General features: G+C 53.3%; 1 protein-coding gene across 8 annotated transcripts in view; it reads right to left on the bottom strand.

Annotated features, from left to right (window-relative positions):
- SSBP3 (single stranded DNA binding protein 3) overlaps positions 1 to 15,271 on the bottom strand; it is a 164,915-nt gene that overhangs the window by 34,353 nt on the left and 115,291 nt on the right. For all 8 annotated transcript variants that reach the window (XM_072730839.1, XM_072730840.1, XM_072730841.1 and 5 more), the window contains one exon: positions 13,445 to 13,534. In XM_072730839.1, coding sequence (XP_072586940.1) covers positions 13,445 to 13,534 — 90 coding nt within the window. The remainder of the gene's footprint in view (positions 1 to 13,444; positions 13,535 to 15,271) is intronic.

Genomic DNA, 15,271 nt, shown 5'->3' with positions numbered 1-15,271 from the left:
ATGAGCTAGTCCCTCGAATGCCAGCACAGAACATTCTGGGGGCTCAACTGCAGCCCTGAGTTCTTTCAGCAAGTTCACACTGTTTGACCCTCTCCTATACAGTGAATTTAGCTCTAGGGTTATCTCGGGGCAGGGCTCTACCTTGAATGGCTACGGTCAGGATAGGGTGGGGGACAAGAGAGGTGGATCTAAAGCTTTGGGGCCCCCCTGCTAGAGATTCTTTGTATGTGCCTGCATCCACATAACCAGGCACCCTTTCCAGGGACACAGGAAAAAGCATGTGCGGAACGTGTGCAGGACCCAGTCTAGCAGGTGTGCATGAAGCCACTGGGTCCTAGCACCCTGGAGGGAGTGCTAAGTGCTGGTGATACATGAATAAACAGTACTGCAGACCTCCCTGAAAGAATCCCAGGCTGGTGGGAGAGACCGCAGTTTAACTATGACCAAACAGAGACAAGGAGCCAGGTATACCAGAGAGCAAGAGACAGCAATTACAGCATCATCACATTCAGGCAAGGCCTGGAAGGATGAACAGGTGTCCTCTGGCAGAGAAGAAACAAAAGGCGACTCTGGGCTGAAAGATGGGAGCCTATGCTGGAGAGGCGGCGTGGGCATAATGCTGGAGGGCCTTATGCACCAGGTGGAGACCCTGGGGCTGGGACCTCTGGACGGAAAAGTCAGGTCATTAACCTTTCCGAGCTCCTGCATAAGACTGGCAATCAGATTGAGGTCTTGGGAATCACACATCCATTCCCTTCCTTTCCAAAGATGCTTCTATTGTGTCTCTCAAGTTAGAAATCGAGACTTGTGGCCAGTGGAAGACAGAGTTCATAGCTTTCTGGGACACTACACATGGAATATGTACCTGCCCTCCCACTAAGCCATACTCTAGCCCTGAATAGCTAGCCTTCTTTAATGTTGGCAGAGGAGCTGGGACCCAGGGGAAGGTTTCCAATACCCAGGCCTAGCCACCATGTGGGTTTCTAGCCAGGATCCAGATAGTAAACCTCTCTTCCCACGACGTATACTCACGGCTGTAGGGACCAACTCTGTAGGTAAGCTGGAGAGGTAGTAAAGACTGACCTGGGATCCAGAACCATGCCAATCCCCGGGAACAACTAACTTTGCTAAGAGAACCAAATCCACTACAACCAAAAGCTTGCCTTTACTCTGAAAATGGAGAGTGCTGCAAAGATGCATCCTACTCCTGCCCACCAGCCTCCCCACCACCTCTCACCAGTGCTAAGGCTCCCCTGTTAATCACATCAGCATTGGTGAAGGCGAAGCGCACATTAAAAAGGCAGTGCTTCATCCATCCAAAGAATTCCTGTTCTGCTTTAGGCTCTCTGGACACACGCACGCATGCAGCCTTCATCCCCCTACCCTTTCACACCCTGACAGACAATTCTGAGAGTAAAGATCTCATCATATCCAACCAGGAAAGGGAGACGGGGGCTCTGGAAGCTACGCATCCAGGATGCAAGAATTCACCCCCTACTGACAATGAGCAGAAGAGGGTTGAGCTGAGAACAGGAAAGTCAGCCAAGATTTCCCCTTTGGTTTGCAGCTCCCTGGATGACTGGGTGGTCTCATGTTACCTCCTCCCTGAAGGAAGCAGCTTGGGGAATGGCCCAAGATCTCATTGTCTTTCCTCAGCTAAGGAGAAGCAACAGGATGGGGCAAAGGAAAGAGGCAGGACTGGAAAGAAATGGGTTTAGGAAGCCTGCCCACAGCTACTCCACAGTGGGTTATGTAACCTGGAGTGCCTCAAAGAAGTACAGGGCCAGCTTGGGGGGTGGGGGGCGAGCGCTGTTCAAAGAACCCCAGATTCATGGTCTAGGAGCATCATCTGCAGTCCCTCCATCCCCACCACAGTTGCTCACCTGGCCTGTAAAGCTGGATGCCCCACCCTTTCCCAGAGAGCTGGATGACTGAGATACTGGGAGTCAAGTATTTAGTCCAGTGCTGGGAACTGGCCCTCACCAAAGGGAGGCTGATGATAATGCAAAGCTGTGGCTCAGATCTTCCCCACCTCAAGCAATCCTTCAGGAGCCCCTTTCTTTGGCGAAATTTTCCTATGACCCCGATCCTGGGATGCTGCCTCCTTAACTGCCCAGAGTCTCATACTAGAACTAGAAGCATGCCCCTTAAGTGCCCTGCCTGATGCTCAGTGCTCTTCAGCAAACTCTGCGGGAATCGTCTGATCCCTGAAGTGGTCACTTATTTCTTCTGCCCCAAAAGCCTCTGATGTCTCAGGGGACAGGAGCCAGATCTCTTTTCTCACTGCACCTCCCATGCCATCCTCCTGATGTTGGGTGTTACAGGTGGGCAGATTATGGCCCAGAAAGGTAAAGCTGCTGCCCCAGAACAGACTACAGGTCTCTAAACTCTTAGAGCCTTTCCATAACTGCAGAGTAGGTTTCTTGGGACCAGATACTATAACTACTCTGAGGAAGAGGTACTTCATCAGATCCACATGTGGGACATATGTTTTTTGACCTTGGGACAAGGACAGGGCAAGACTTTGTCAAAGTCTTCTTGAATAAAACTGACCCGAGACTGAAAGACTTCGAGAAGGGGAGGAGAGAACCATGCAGTCTGGAGAAGAGGCCACACAGATGGGCTGGAGGAACGGAGTTTGGGTCTCAACCTGGCCTCCTGTCCTGGGGGATCAACAGGTCGTTCAGTAATGGTGTGAAGGCAGCAGGGCTTAGATCACAAAGAACTGTGTCCTACCAAGAAGCTGGACCTTAGTTCTCTACCACAGGGATGCCATCAACAGGAAGAGTGCTCCAGGGAGGGGAATCAGCTGCCCGCTGGCCTGCAGTTAGCCCAGGCCGGGGTCGGCCCTGTGGACTGTAAACACCTGCAGACAGGTTCTGCTTGGCCTCCCGACCCTGGAAGCCAGCATGGCATGGCAGAAAGCTGTTGCTTGAGTATCGCTGAAGGAACAGATGACTGAGCACCTCCCCTGGAAAGAAGGGCTTGTGCAGATGTCTGATCTACCTTTCATTCGACTACATTTCCAAACCCATAGCTGGTGAAGCTGTTCCTATTTTACAGGTGGGGAGCTGAAACTCCCATGATACCCAGGTGAGATCCACTAGTGACAAAACTCAGGATGACCGTCAAAGACCCAGCTCCCTAGGCGGGAGAGCTGACATTAACTCACGATAAGGAGTTCCTATTAATGAGCCCGGCAGGAACAGAATCAGAAGCTCCTGGACATACAACCTGCTTCCCTGTCTCTACTTCCCCTGTAAGTTCCCACCGGGTGGACCAAGGAACAAGGAGTTAAGCCAGGTAGGGCAGGATTAAGTGAGATACACATTAAAAGAACCAAGCAGGGCCTGGGGCTTAGTAGGTGTCATATATGTCAGTCTAACAGAAGGGCTAAGTACTAAAAAGCCAATCAATCTCGAAAATACCCAGAACTTCTCCCATACATCACTGCCCCCAAGGCTGTGCTGAGTCCCTAAGACTTACTTCTTGGAAGAATTCTTACAGTGGCCCTTGCCCTTGAATGAGCTACAAGACCTAGCCCCACCCTGACCCCTAGCTCTGAGGGAAAGAACAGCCCCAGGACATACATGCATCCACAACACAGAATCCTAAGTGTTTAGCCACCCCAGGCATCAGGCAGGGCTTCGTGGGCCTCATTTTATGGCATCCTCACAAGCACCCAAGAGTTTGGGGCTATCTTCACTCCCAACACCAGGTGAAGCAATAAAGTTCGGATAGGTTAACAGGCTTTTTCAAGGCAGCCGACATGCCAGCCCAGGCCTCGTGACCTCAGGGCCTCCAGGAAGGATGGAAGGCCTTCAGAGAGGGTGAGGAGGGGGATGGCGAATGAGCTCAGGTGCTCAGCTTCTGACTGCTGATCAATATGGATCCTGAATCCAATGGGTCATGTTCCCATGGCAGTGATAAACCATCACTGAACACGAGTAAATGTTTCTATGTAGAGTCCTTTACAGAGCTCCAAAGAGAAGACATTGCAATTTGTGGAATGAGCTCCTCTGTGGAGGAGCAGCAGACTAGTGCCCAGAGGGGTCGGGTAACCTCCCCCAGGACACATGGCCAGGAAGTGGCACTGGGGTGTCTTGCTCCAAAGCCCCGGTCACAGCCACTATGCCTTGTGTTGCCCTCTTCAGAGGTGTCTGTAGGAAGCCTCTCCCAGGGCTGATGCTCTGCTCCTCCCCATCATGCCCTGCATACAGAGCTAATGTGGTGTCCCCTGGTCAGGCAGCCCCCAGGGTAGCTCAGCACCCAGCATGGAACTGACACTTCATAAAAGCTGTCACCTGCCCCCTGGCCATACTCTTACCAAGTGTAATCCCACCATTTTGGTATTGGCAAGAGACAGAGACTTGCTGGATGACAAGTAGGCCTGGCTCAAGGACTTCATTTATCCGAGGGCCTTCATCTGGGGGAGGGAGCTTGTCCAGGGAAGGTCGGCTGAGGAGTTAATTTAGGCAGAAACAGGACATGAACCCCAAACCCACATTGTGGATCTGCTGCTATATCCCAGCCCTTAGGACAGCACCTCACAATTAGCACTCGGCAAAATGTGAGAAAGCCCTCTGACCCCGGTCCAGCCCCCTGGCCCAGCCCGGGCTCCCCGAAGGGCAGTTTCCTTTCAGCGTGGTGTGATCGTATTCAGGGGGGGTCTACCCTGAGCCACATAATGCCAAGGCATGTTATTATAGGATTCCACTGGAATTCTCCTCCTCCAATCTCTTCTGCTACAAGGGCTGAGGAATTTGACCTTTTTTTTTTAAAGGGGGGGGAAAAAAAAAACCTCAGCATGATTTGCACAGAAGGTGGAAGCAGGAACACAGGAGGGTCTACCCCCTTGGCTAAGTATGAAGAAACAAAACAAAAACACAGGGGGCTCCCCCATCCTCCTGAAAGGTGGGGAAGGATCTTGTGGGGGGGGGGGATCGTCAGCGTACTGGGACAGCTTTCAGACACAGGGGAAAATCTAAGAGAAAACCTAGGACTGAAGGGGAAAAGGATAAATCAGCCCAAGTTTTGAGCACACGGAAGTGAAGGGGCTGCCAATCCTTAAGGACGGGATCCATAAAAGTCAGAGATCTGAGTCGACTTACAGCTCAGGGGATGGGACACCCTGGGGTCTCGAGGGGCTTAAGGAGCAGCAGCAAGAATGAGTCCCGGCCTCCTAGACCCAAGGGTCCTTCCGGAAGACGCTCCCCTTCCTCTCCCCACAGAGAGAGCAGAGGCCTGGGGCTGGGGGTCCCGGGCGGGGAGGCAGAGGTGCCCAGTGGCCGGGCTCCCTGGTGCTGGGCCGGCTCCGCGTTAGGGGGCGGTCGAGGCCCGCGGAGCAGCCGGGTGCTTTGTTACCGAGCAAATCTCCCAGGCACTGACTGCTGATGCAGAGCTAACAGGGCGGCAGACACTGATTTATGTTCAACTTTCCATTTCATCAGCGAGAGTTACGGCGACACGCGGAGTTCACGTTTTTCGGAGGGGCGGAGAGGCGGCTCGAGTGTGCAGACGCACACAGGCCCGCACGCGCGCACACAGGCACACGCGCCAGGCCTTGCCGCAACTTTGTTTTCCCTTTCAGGAGGGAGGGCGAGGGGCCCGCAGCAGCCCGGCACGCAGCCCGGCACGTCAGGAGTAACCTTTTGTCCGCGGTTGCTAGGAGCCCCGCGCGGTCATCTGCCGCTGGGCAGACGTTAGGCACCAGGCTGGCTGCCGGGCGGGGCAGGAGCACAGCCTGACCTTTGTGGAGGTGCTGTTGGCAAGAAGAAAAGGCCTTTTTTTCCCCTTCTCTCCTGCCCTGGCCTTTTCACACAGGCCAGGCAATTGTCGGGGGAGGCTTGTGTGTGCATGCGTCCACGGTGGGGAGGTGGAGACACAGCCCAGGTGACAGAGTTTCCCAGTTTCCCAGCAGCCAGGGGTTTGTTTCGACAGCCCTCTCAAGCACTTAAGGCCCAGAGAGGGGAGGATGGCTCCCCAAGGACACACAGCAGGACTGGACTCAAACCAGGACATCCCACAACCAAGGCAGGGGTCCTTAGGCTTAAAGCCAGCTGCTGGCTTCTTCACAGTAGCCAGGGGAGGGGCTGCTGCTGCTTGGAACAGGTGGGGCTGGGGTGGGAGCGACCCAGGGCCCAGCAGTTGGGGTGCCCCGCCTCCTCTCTAATCCTTCCCAGCGGGGGTGACCCTGCCTTCTGTCAGGCTGGAGGCAGAAGGCAGGGTGGGGGCGGGGGAGGAGGGGGTGCTTCTGTCCCCTGAAGAACTGGCACACTCACCCCTGACACAGCATCTCTGTCCTCCTCTCCCAGAGAGACCAACACATCTATCAGAACCTCTCCTGTCTGCAGCAATGGAGAGAGAGAGAGGGGGAGAGGGGCGGGGGCCAGAGAGTGCAGCCCAGAAAGGGAGGGGATTTGCTCCCCAACAGACAGGGTGTTCATCAAGAAGCTCTAGAGCCTACCCCCCACTCCAGGCCCGCCTTCCCTGAGCAATTCCCTGGCCATTGTGAACCTCAGTTTCCTCATCCAGAGCAGGAATGCCGTTAGCTCTCAGGTGTAGCTCACAGGGTCAAATGGAATCACAGAAAGGGGTATCTTTTCTAATCTAGAGAGTGTTCCACCAACACTACAAGAGGAGGTTAGACAGTTCCACTTTAGGACCTGAGAGCACTGGCTGGGAGCCTCCAGGGGCAGGGGGGCAGCCATAAGACCACCTCCCTCTGAAAGCAAAAGGTCTGACAGGGTAGGAGGCACCTGATACCCTCTCACTACCTCAGCTTAATGCAAGTCAGAACCCTGGGCATCCTCCCAGCTCTGCTTCTCTCCACTCCCACATCCAGCATGGGGCTGTCCGTTCAGGGCAGGGAGTCCAGGACGCTGCACCCAGTCACCAGTGCAGCCCAGGTCCTGGCCAAGTCCCCCACCCCCCAGGGAGCCACAGCCTGAACCCACATTCCCAGGGTGGCCAGCCTGCCACAAGCCCAGCTCTTCCAGGTCACTGGGGGTCTTCCTGCAACCCCGTCACTCCCCTTCTTAGCAACCTTCCATGGCTCCCCTATCTTTACATTAAAGTCCTTCAAGTATCTATCCAGGCCGCTTGCCCTTTCCCACCCACGTCCTGGCACACTGTGCTGCCTCCCCAGTCACTGGCATCTGTCTGCACTCAGGCCTCACTCCTCTCTGAGAGTTCCTCAGGGAAGTTTCCCAGATGGAACACAGGCTAGGCCAGATGCTCCTTCGCCTGCCCCCAAGGCACTGAACTCCCAGTGGAATCACTCCCCGCCTCCTCCACCAGACTGTGAGCCCCTCGAGGACAGGTCCACGGCTGCCTCTTTCATCCACAGTGCTCACCAAGGCTGCGTGACTGGGAGGCCACTATGCCCTCAGAGAACTTGCCTGGCCCATGGGCTAGGGGATATCCAGCAAGTCTGCCAGGCCTCCCGTGGCTTAGGTCCAGGCCTCAGGCTGCCATCCATCAAATGGAGACCCATGCCCCTGCCCATCAAGTCCTCCTTTGGCAGCAGGCTTTGAAAACCACACAAACAAGGTGGTTTGCTTCTTTCTAAACCTCTTCTAGTCCCGCCCTGGCCCTAGTTAGACCCTAGAGAGGTCTTTCCTGCCTCAGCAGCTTTCTGCCAAAAGAAATGTCAGCTCACAGTGCTGCTGCCCACTTTCCACCGGAGAAGAAGGCAGGAAACGGACAGCACTCGGCCCGGTTTTTGGGGAGCACCTGAGCTGCTGCCACTGGCATGCCCTCACTTACTGGGCTTTGATCATCCCTGGAAACACATCATCCCACCCCAAGGCGCTCAGTCCCCAAGGCTCTCTCTCTACTGGGCATTGAATCTCTACTTGGTTATCACTGGTGCCAAGCAGCTCACTACTGTGTTAAGTTGGCAGGTAGTAGAACCATCTTCCATACAAAGACTCAAATTGGCTTCCCTCTTCTTCTGTCTGAGGGATCTCAGATCTGAGGACTAAAGCCTTGCAGACTGCGGCAGGTCTGAGTATTTTATTTTTTCCTTAAGATCTATTTATTATTTAAGTCATCTCTACACCCAACATGCGGCTCAAACTCACAACCCTGAGATCATGAGTCGCATGCTCTTTTGACTGAGCCAGACAGGCACCCCTGGTCTGAGAATCTTCTGTCTGGCTGAACATTAGATACTTCTCGTCAGTCATCAGAGCCCTCCTGAGGCGGCTCCTCTCCTAGAGAAACCCCAGCTACTTCTTGGAGAAATAAGGAGAGTGCTCCCTCTAATAGGAAAGGTCCAAGGTCGTGTGTATTTATCTCTCCCTCTTAGTTTTGGATCATTTCTCGGGTTTCTGGACCATACACATCATATGCTTCTTCTCCTCTCCCCCCCCCCCCCCCCCCCCCCCCCGCCCACAACTGATGGGGTGGGTTCTCTGGGAGTAGGCCTCAGAGGTGGGTGACTTGGCTGGCAGGAATGAGAATTCACTGGAATGGGGGCGGGGGAGGGGACAAGTCAATCCCTACTGTGCCCCACTACAATGGAAAGAATCTGGGGATTGTTCAGGGCAAAACATACTGTGCATTTGGCAAAGGGGGTTGGGCCCTCTAAGACAGTCTTTTCCAGAGAAGGCTCAAGCTCTAGCCCTTAGACCTCAGCAATACCCGTCTCCATCATCAGTGTGGCTCGCCCCCAGGTTCCTGCCTCCACAGAGGTGACAGAGAAGGCGCAGAGTTAACTGTTCTGGAACAAAGACCTGGCTCAGACATAATGCAGACCAGGGTGCTCCAGCAGCACCAGCTCACCCCTGGATGAAGCCAACAGTCCTGAAAAAGCTCCAGCAAACACTGCCAGCAAACTCTCCAGCCTCATCTCCTACTGAGCACCTATGTATCACCCACCTCGCTGGGACACCATCCCAAACTGTGTTGCCCCCAGGAAGCCCCCAGGCAGGCCCCGGCTTCTCCATTTCTTGCTACAGGGCATGGGTTTGCCCATCAGTGTCTCTGGCAGGCTGGCTACTCCTGGGGGCAGGCTATGACTGATCAGTTCTGGCCCAGATTCAAGCCCCTTGCTCTCGCAGAGGTGGCCAATAACTATCACTAACCACAGTCCCGTCTGCCTCTGGGCCTCCATTCTACATCTATAAATGAAGTACGGACTAGATCAAGAATGCCAAATACACAGGTCACATACTACCACTTACATCCCTGTGTTCATGGCAGACACTGCCAGTCAGGATCTGCTGAGCACGCACACGGCTTCAGAATCCTCCTCAACAGTGTTCCAGCAGCTACCACTAACAATCAGGGCTGGCGCCTGAACAGAAACACTGCTTGCGTTTCAGAGAAGATGGCTAGGGTTTCTCTTTCTCCCTCCATCATTTTCCTCCTTTTCTCTTATTCTCTATCCTCTCTCTAGAGAATCAGATGTGTTATCTGGGCTGCTGTGGAAGAATGCTGGGATCCGGAACCAGCGGGCTTGGGTTCAGAGGCCGATTACAGCCTGCAGTTGATAACTCTGGGGCAGGTCATACACCTTTCTGAGTCTCACTTTCCCAATCAGGCCTGCCTCCTCTGCAGAAGCACTGGGATCAAAATGAAAGTAAGTCGCATGTCTACAAATACGACATAACTGAAAACAATCACTGGAATTTAAAACAAAACAAGAACAGAAACAGCCTGTACTCAATGCTCCCTTCTTCGTGACTCCTGCCCTCCTGCAACTCCCGAGCTCTAGACCTAGAAATCCTCATTGGATGTTGCCTCCCTTAGAACTATCTTAGGGCCAAGGAGCTGGGGGCCCACTCAGACCAGCAGGTCTAGCCAAAACTAAGCAGACTGTGCCAGATGTGCAGCCCAACTGACTTAAGCTGCATGGGGGAAAAAAATGCCACTGCTGGATTATGTAAAACCCATCTGGATCCAAACCAGAAAATCCAAGTTGGAAAGGCCCTCAAAGACCATCTGGTCCACCCTGCTTCATCTACTAGTGAGGAAACTAGGGCCCAGGGATGGGGAACAATTTGCCCATGGTCACTCAGCAAGTTCATGGACAAACGGGACTAGGGATTAGAACAGCTGTCCTCAGGCTGTTGTCTTCTGCATCCTTCCCCACTACAGAACACCACCCCTGGACCCTCCCAGCCTGGTCAGAAAGAGGATCTAGAACTCTGGGACTGGCTGGGCTCCACTTCTGGTAACGTGAGCAACACAAACTCAGTTCAAACATTTCCTGGGTTCCTAGTGCATGCCAGTTGCTGGGGATGCCAAGATGAAGGCTTTTTTTTTTTTAAACAAGGAATGCACACAGTAGAATGTCCTTGCTAAGTTCTACCATAATGCCAAAAAACCCAAAACATTTCCCAATATTGTGAGGTATGGTCAGGCTGAGTCCCAAACCATCTCTTTGCCGGCCCTCAACTTGCTACCAGAAACATCTCATGCCACAGGACTAGGGCACTGTGCATCTCAGAAACCTAAATAAGAAAAAGCCCACAGATGGAACCTAACGTGTGGACAGCCAAACCTTCTGACTTCAGGAGTAGCCTTGCAATCTAAGGAAGTAGCCCCTGTGTTCCTTTCTGGGCTAGGATGGGGGTAGATAGCTGCTCCCTCCCACCCACCCTGGAGGCACTACTGGCTTCAAATTTTAGCACCAACTGAGGGGTGGAGTCCTGATGCGAAAACCGGGCCAGCCACCTTAGGATAGGATCTGGTCAAAGCTAGATCAGCCAATCTGGGCTGGCTCCTTGGTGTAGCAAAGCTGCCCACCCAGACTGTGGCCAAGCAGGGAAAGAAGTGCAATTGTTGGCAGCAGATAAAACCTGATAGCATCTCTATTTCCCTTCTAATATCGGAGTGGCCGCCTGCAAGATGAGCGAGGGGCAGGGCCAGCAATCAATAGCTAATATTCCCTCTGTGAGCTGGCCTACTCCGGAAACGGGCAGTCACTACCTCCTTCCAGAGAGATACCCTTTCCCTTCAGCAGTGACCCAGCCTGAGTAGTTCAGCATCACAGCCAGGAAGCACTGTATCCGCCTTCATCTTCATCTGTCTGATTAGAAAATGATGTCCTCACCTGAAGGGGGGCAGGAGCGGAACGATGGACACAAAGTCACCCAGGACGCAGAAAGGTCCCTGTTCAATGTCCCCCCTGCCAACTCCTGGTGGTTCATCCTGATTGGGGATCAGAAAAGACCTCCAGTCAAGAGGATCCAAGTGTTACCTCTGTTTGATGGTGGCTGGAAGTGGCCAAATAAGGACAGGAATCAGTCTGAGCTTTCTGACCACACACCCCTGAACGTCACAGGGGAGGGCCCGAGAAGTATGTCTGGAATTAGGCCTTAACCATGGACAATTATACCAAAGCAGGAAGTTAAGAGCTGCCCACATATCAGGCAGACCTTGCCTTGCCCCAGACTCAGGCCAAAATAGAAGTCAATGGCCTATTTTAAAAAAATACAGTTCGCTATTGTCCACCTCTTCCCACCACAGTGGCCTGTACTGGGCACTCAGATGCCAGCAAGCAGCCTCAACAGGCATGCACACAGGTGGAGCCTGGCACCTCGGGCTCTATCCACCAGGCAGGAAAGCCACAATTGCACTGTATCGAAAGTGCCCATGCATTGTGTGTGAGGATGCATAAACCTGGGAAAGAAGTGCCAAGCAGATAAACACCTGTGTGAAAGGCCACCAACTGGTACACAACACTTGTCTGAAGTGCCCAGAAAGAAGGTTGCCCCTTGCATGGATGATCGTCTCAGACAGTGGCTCTTGGGCTGCCCTGCCCCTCTGGGGAAAGGGCAGATGCCTACCTGGCTTTCTTTCTTGAGTCCATGAAGTTTCCAAGGATTTGAATGTCTCATTCTCTTTCAAGTCTGGCCCCTGGCCCAAGTCTGATGCCTCACCACAAGCCAAGCCCCAGGCAGTGCCTGGTCTGGTCTAACCTGGAGCCTACACACAACCATTTCAGAGGCTGTACCCCTTTGAACTCCAGGGTAAGGCTCCAATTCAGGCAGCAAGCTAAGAATACATAGACATAAGTGTGGCTATCCAAAGCTCTCAACCGCTATCCCTATGCCTTTCTCAATCCCCTTACTGCCACCACGGTGGTGGGCAATCTGCTCTTTCTGGTTTGGGACAACACCCAAATTTCACCTTTCCCTCCTTGGATGGTGAGCAGCATTGTCCAAACCCTTGTCTCATGGGACTCAAGATCAACTGAAATGTGAAATCTTACAAAGGAGAAGTGTCCTCTAGGTCATCCCCCACCCAGAAGAAAATCCCCTTACTATCTCCAAGAGAAGTTTCCCCCTTTTGCTCGGATGTCTTAATAACAGGGAGCCCCTGCCTCCCATAGCCTGCATCTGACTGCTAGATGCACAAGGTATGAAACTCTGGCTTACACCAAGCAAAATTCTCTGTGGACTTTGCCTCAATGCTCCCAGTTTTAAATTCTTGGGCTTCACAGAGAGATGTTGGCCTTCTTTACTATACAACAGTTCTTTCCATATTCTTATCTGGAAGTGCTAGCCTTTCAAAGCAATGGGGAACACAGGCAGGTTCTCAAACCTGCCACAGACAAATCTGAAAGAATGAGATGTTATACTTAAGAGCTTCATCAAAGAAGCTCCTTCCAGCCCTGCACGCTGATACCTCTCTGAGATGGCATTCTCCAGTCTCAGCCTGGTTAAAAATCAAATGAGTCCCCCCGCCAACCCCCACCCCCCAAGGGGACTGCAGAGATAGGAGGAGAAGGAGGCACAGAGAGGACAGCAGCCACACCCAACCCTGACAGATGACAAAGCCCCCAGAGGCCGACAAGGTGTCATTTGGAGAAGACGGGGCTCCCACCCCATGTGGGACCTGCCCGTGTCTTTGGCGGGCGGAATACGGGCACAGATGCTCGTGGGATGCCGACTGTGATCACACTCGGAAAAAATCAAGTGGTTAACCAGAGGGAAAGGATTCTGAGACCTGCCAGGATGGTGGGTTCTTTGTTTTTTTTTAGATTACGCCTAAGGTTTGTAGTTTGGACAAGCAAAGTAAACAATGACGATGACAGCAGGCAACAAAACAGAAACAAAGAACAGTTTACTTGTTTAAAAAAAAAAAAAAAGCCTTTTGTTCTAGAAGACAGCTCCACACGGACTTGGAAGCAGCCCCACCGCCTCCCCGATTGGGGCAGGCCATGTCGTGACTTCGAAGCTGGTGTGAAGAAAACAAGCTCCAGCAGAAGTGACACAGCACATGCAGGGGGGCTGCTCGCCATCTCTTTTCTCCTCTCCTCAGTTTTTGGAAGGGGTGGAGAAAGGGATGGGAAGGGTTGGAACCAGCATAAAGCAACTGTATTTAGACCATGGCAAACTGAGCTACTGCTTCTTGTCTCTCCCTCCCTCCTGCCTGCCTGGGCCTGGCCTGGAGCAGAAGGAGTACAGGACCCAGGGGGCCCAGCACATACCTGAAAGAAACCCGGCGGGATGGGGCCTCCCGGCATCCCATCGTTGGGGGGAATGTTGCCAAGCACAGGGCTCGGGGCGGCTGCTGCACTCTGCAGAGACAAGGAGGTGGACAGTTAGTGGCTGCACACACCATAAAACACTTGGAACTCCCACCCCTGGCTGCCCCCCACCCCATTCTCTCTGTCTGCCCATGTCCTCCACAAACACTACCTTCCCAGAAGGGTCTCCTGCTGGGCAATGAACTCTTTGAGCCTCTGTTTTGCCATCTCTAAAATGGGAGAACAATGTCCACACTTCTCATTGGCACCACAGTGCAGGAGTAGGTGGCCAGCACAGTGTAGCTGTTGTTAATGTACGGGTGCCCTGCCTTCCCCACTCAACTGCTTTATGAAGCTCTTGCAGGGCAGTCGAGGTGCTTTAGAAATGTTTGTGCCTCCCCAAGAGGTTGCATGCTGTATAGAGAGCAGATCAATAAATATCCACAACTTAATGAATGAACAGTCTTGTTGGGAAATGTCCCTGGAGAGGCCGAAGGAGGGCGTTCATTTTGGGCCCCATCAGGGTCTCGGGTGCCACAGCAGATGAGGCAGGCTGCCCAGTGGAGGGACTAGAGGCACTTTTCTTCTTCAATGCTGCTATTCTGGCATTTACCTGGTACATCTGCCTCAACAAATGCCTCCCAGGGGTGAACACACGTCGTTCTCCCCAGCCTGGCCCGCTTCCAGACAATCTGCGTCCCACCTGCCGTGTGGTCAGCATGTCTGAGCCTGGGCCCGCATACACAAGGCAGGGTGAGGCTGATGGGGCGAGTCATGGGCGCCCCGCCCCACCTGGGCTGGTCCCCTGCACACACACCCCTCCCCCACCCAGGCATTCCTCTTGCAGGACCCCCCTCTCCCACCTCAACGTCACCAACCTACCCACACCCCTTGTTCCCCCTACTCTTCCGACTGAATTTGAGACTCAACAGCCTCTCAGGGGTCTGTTCTCCGGGACAAGAGTGAGCCCCCCTGGGGTCAGGAAAAGGAAGGCCTCCTTCTCTCCTACAAATTCAGCAGAATTCACTTCTTCCCTTTCCTCAGCCAGGAAATAGGAACCAGAACTCCTAACTTCCAACTTTGATAGAAGGAAATGAGGTAATGTGTGAATCCTATGAACACACTACATGTAGCAAGATGAACAGATACCCCCTGGGGATCAGGACATCTGGGTTCCAGTGCTATTACCTGTACTAGCAACCGATGGGGATGGCCATGAGCAAGCCTGGTGGCCTTCCCACACCAGTTTCCTGTAAAAAGTGGGAGATCGCTGTCATCCTGCCTGCTCATTGGGGTTGTGGAGGATTATGAGACAGGATGCGCTGTGTTTTGTAAACCGGGAACGCTTGGTAATCTGGAAGCAAGGAGGGCTCGGTATGGGCACGCACTGGGTGTCTCAGGAGACCCAGGTAAAGAGACTGGGGTGGGGATGGGCTGGCCAATCTAGCCCAACATTTTAAAATGCTTCTGCCTACTGAAATGCAACCCTCTCTATAATTAAAGAGATTCTACTAACCATCCTGCCATGTGTTGCAAGCATCCTCAAACATCACGAATGAGGACAGTGAGGTCCATGCTGGGTAAGAGCCCCACTCAGGAGGGATGGAGGGAGGGGCCACCTGCCTTGCTTGCACCCCCACCCCACCCCAGTATTATCTGGGTAATGGCCACCTGGGAGAGTATGCCAGGCTATGCATTGCTGCACCGTATGTCTGTGGTCGATGGTTCTATGGAAATGCAACTTTTCAGGATTTACAGCCAACAGTCATTCCTCAGAAGCAGGGGCAG

The sequence above is a fragment of the Vulpes vulpes genome, chromosome 12, assembly GCF_048418805.1.
Source record: "Vulpes vulpes isolate BD-2025 chromosome 12, VulVul3, whole genome shotgun sequence".
Taxonomy (NCBI): Eukaryota; Metazoa; Chordata; class Mammalia; order Carnivora; family Canidae; genus Vulpes; species Vulpes vulpes.
Note: the sequence above shows the minus strand (reverse complement) of the source record. Positions and strands in the feature narration are given on the sequence as shown.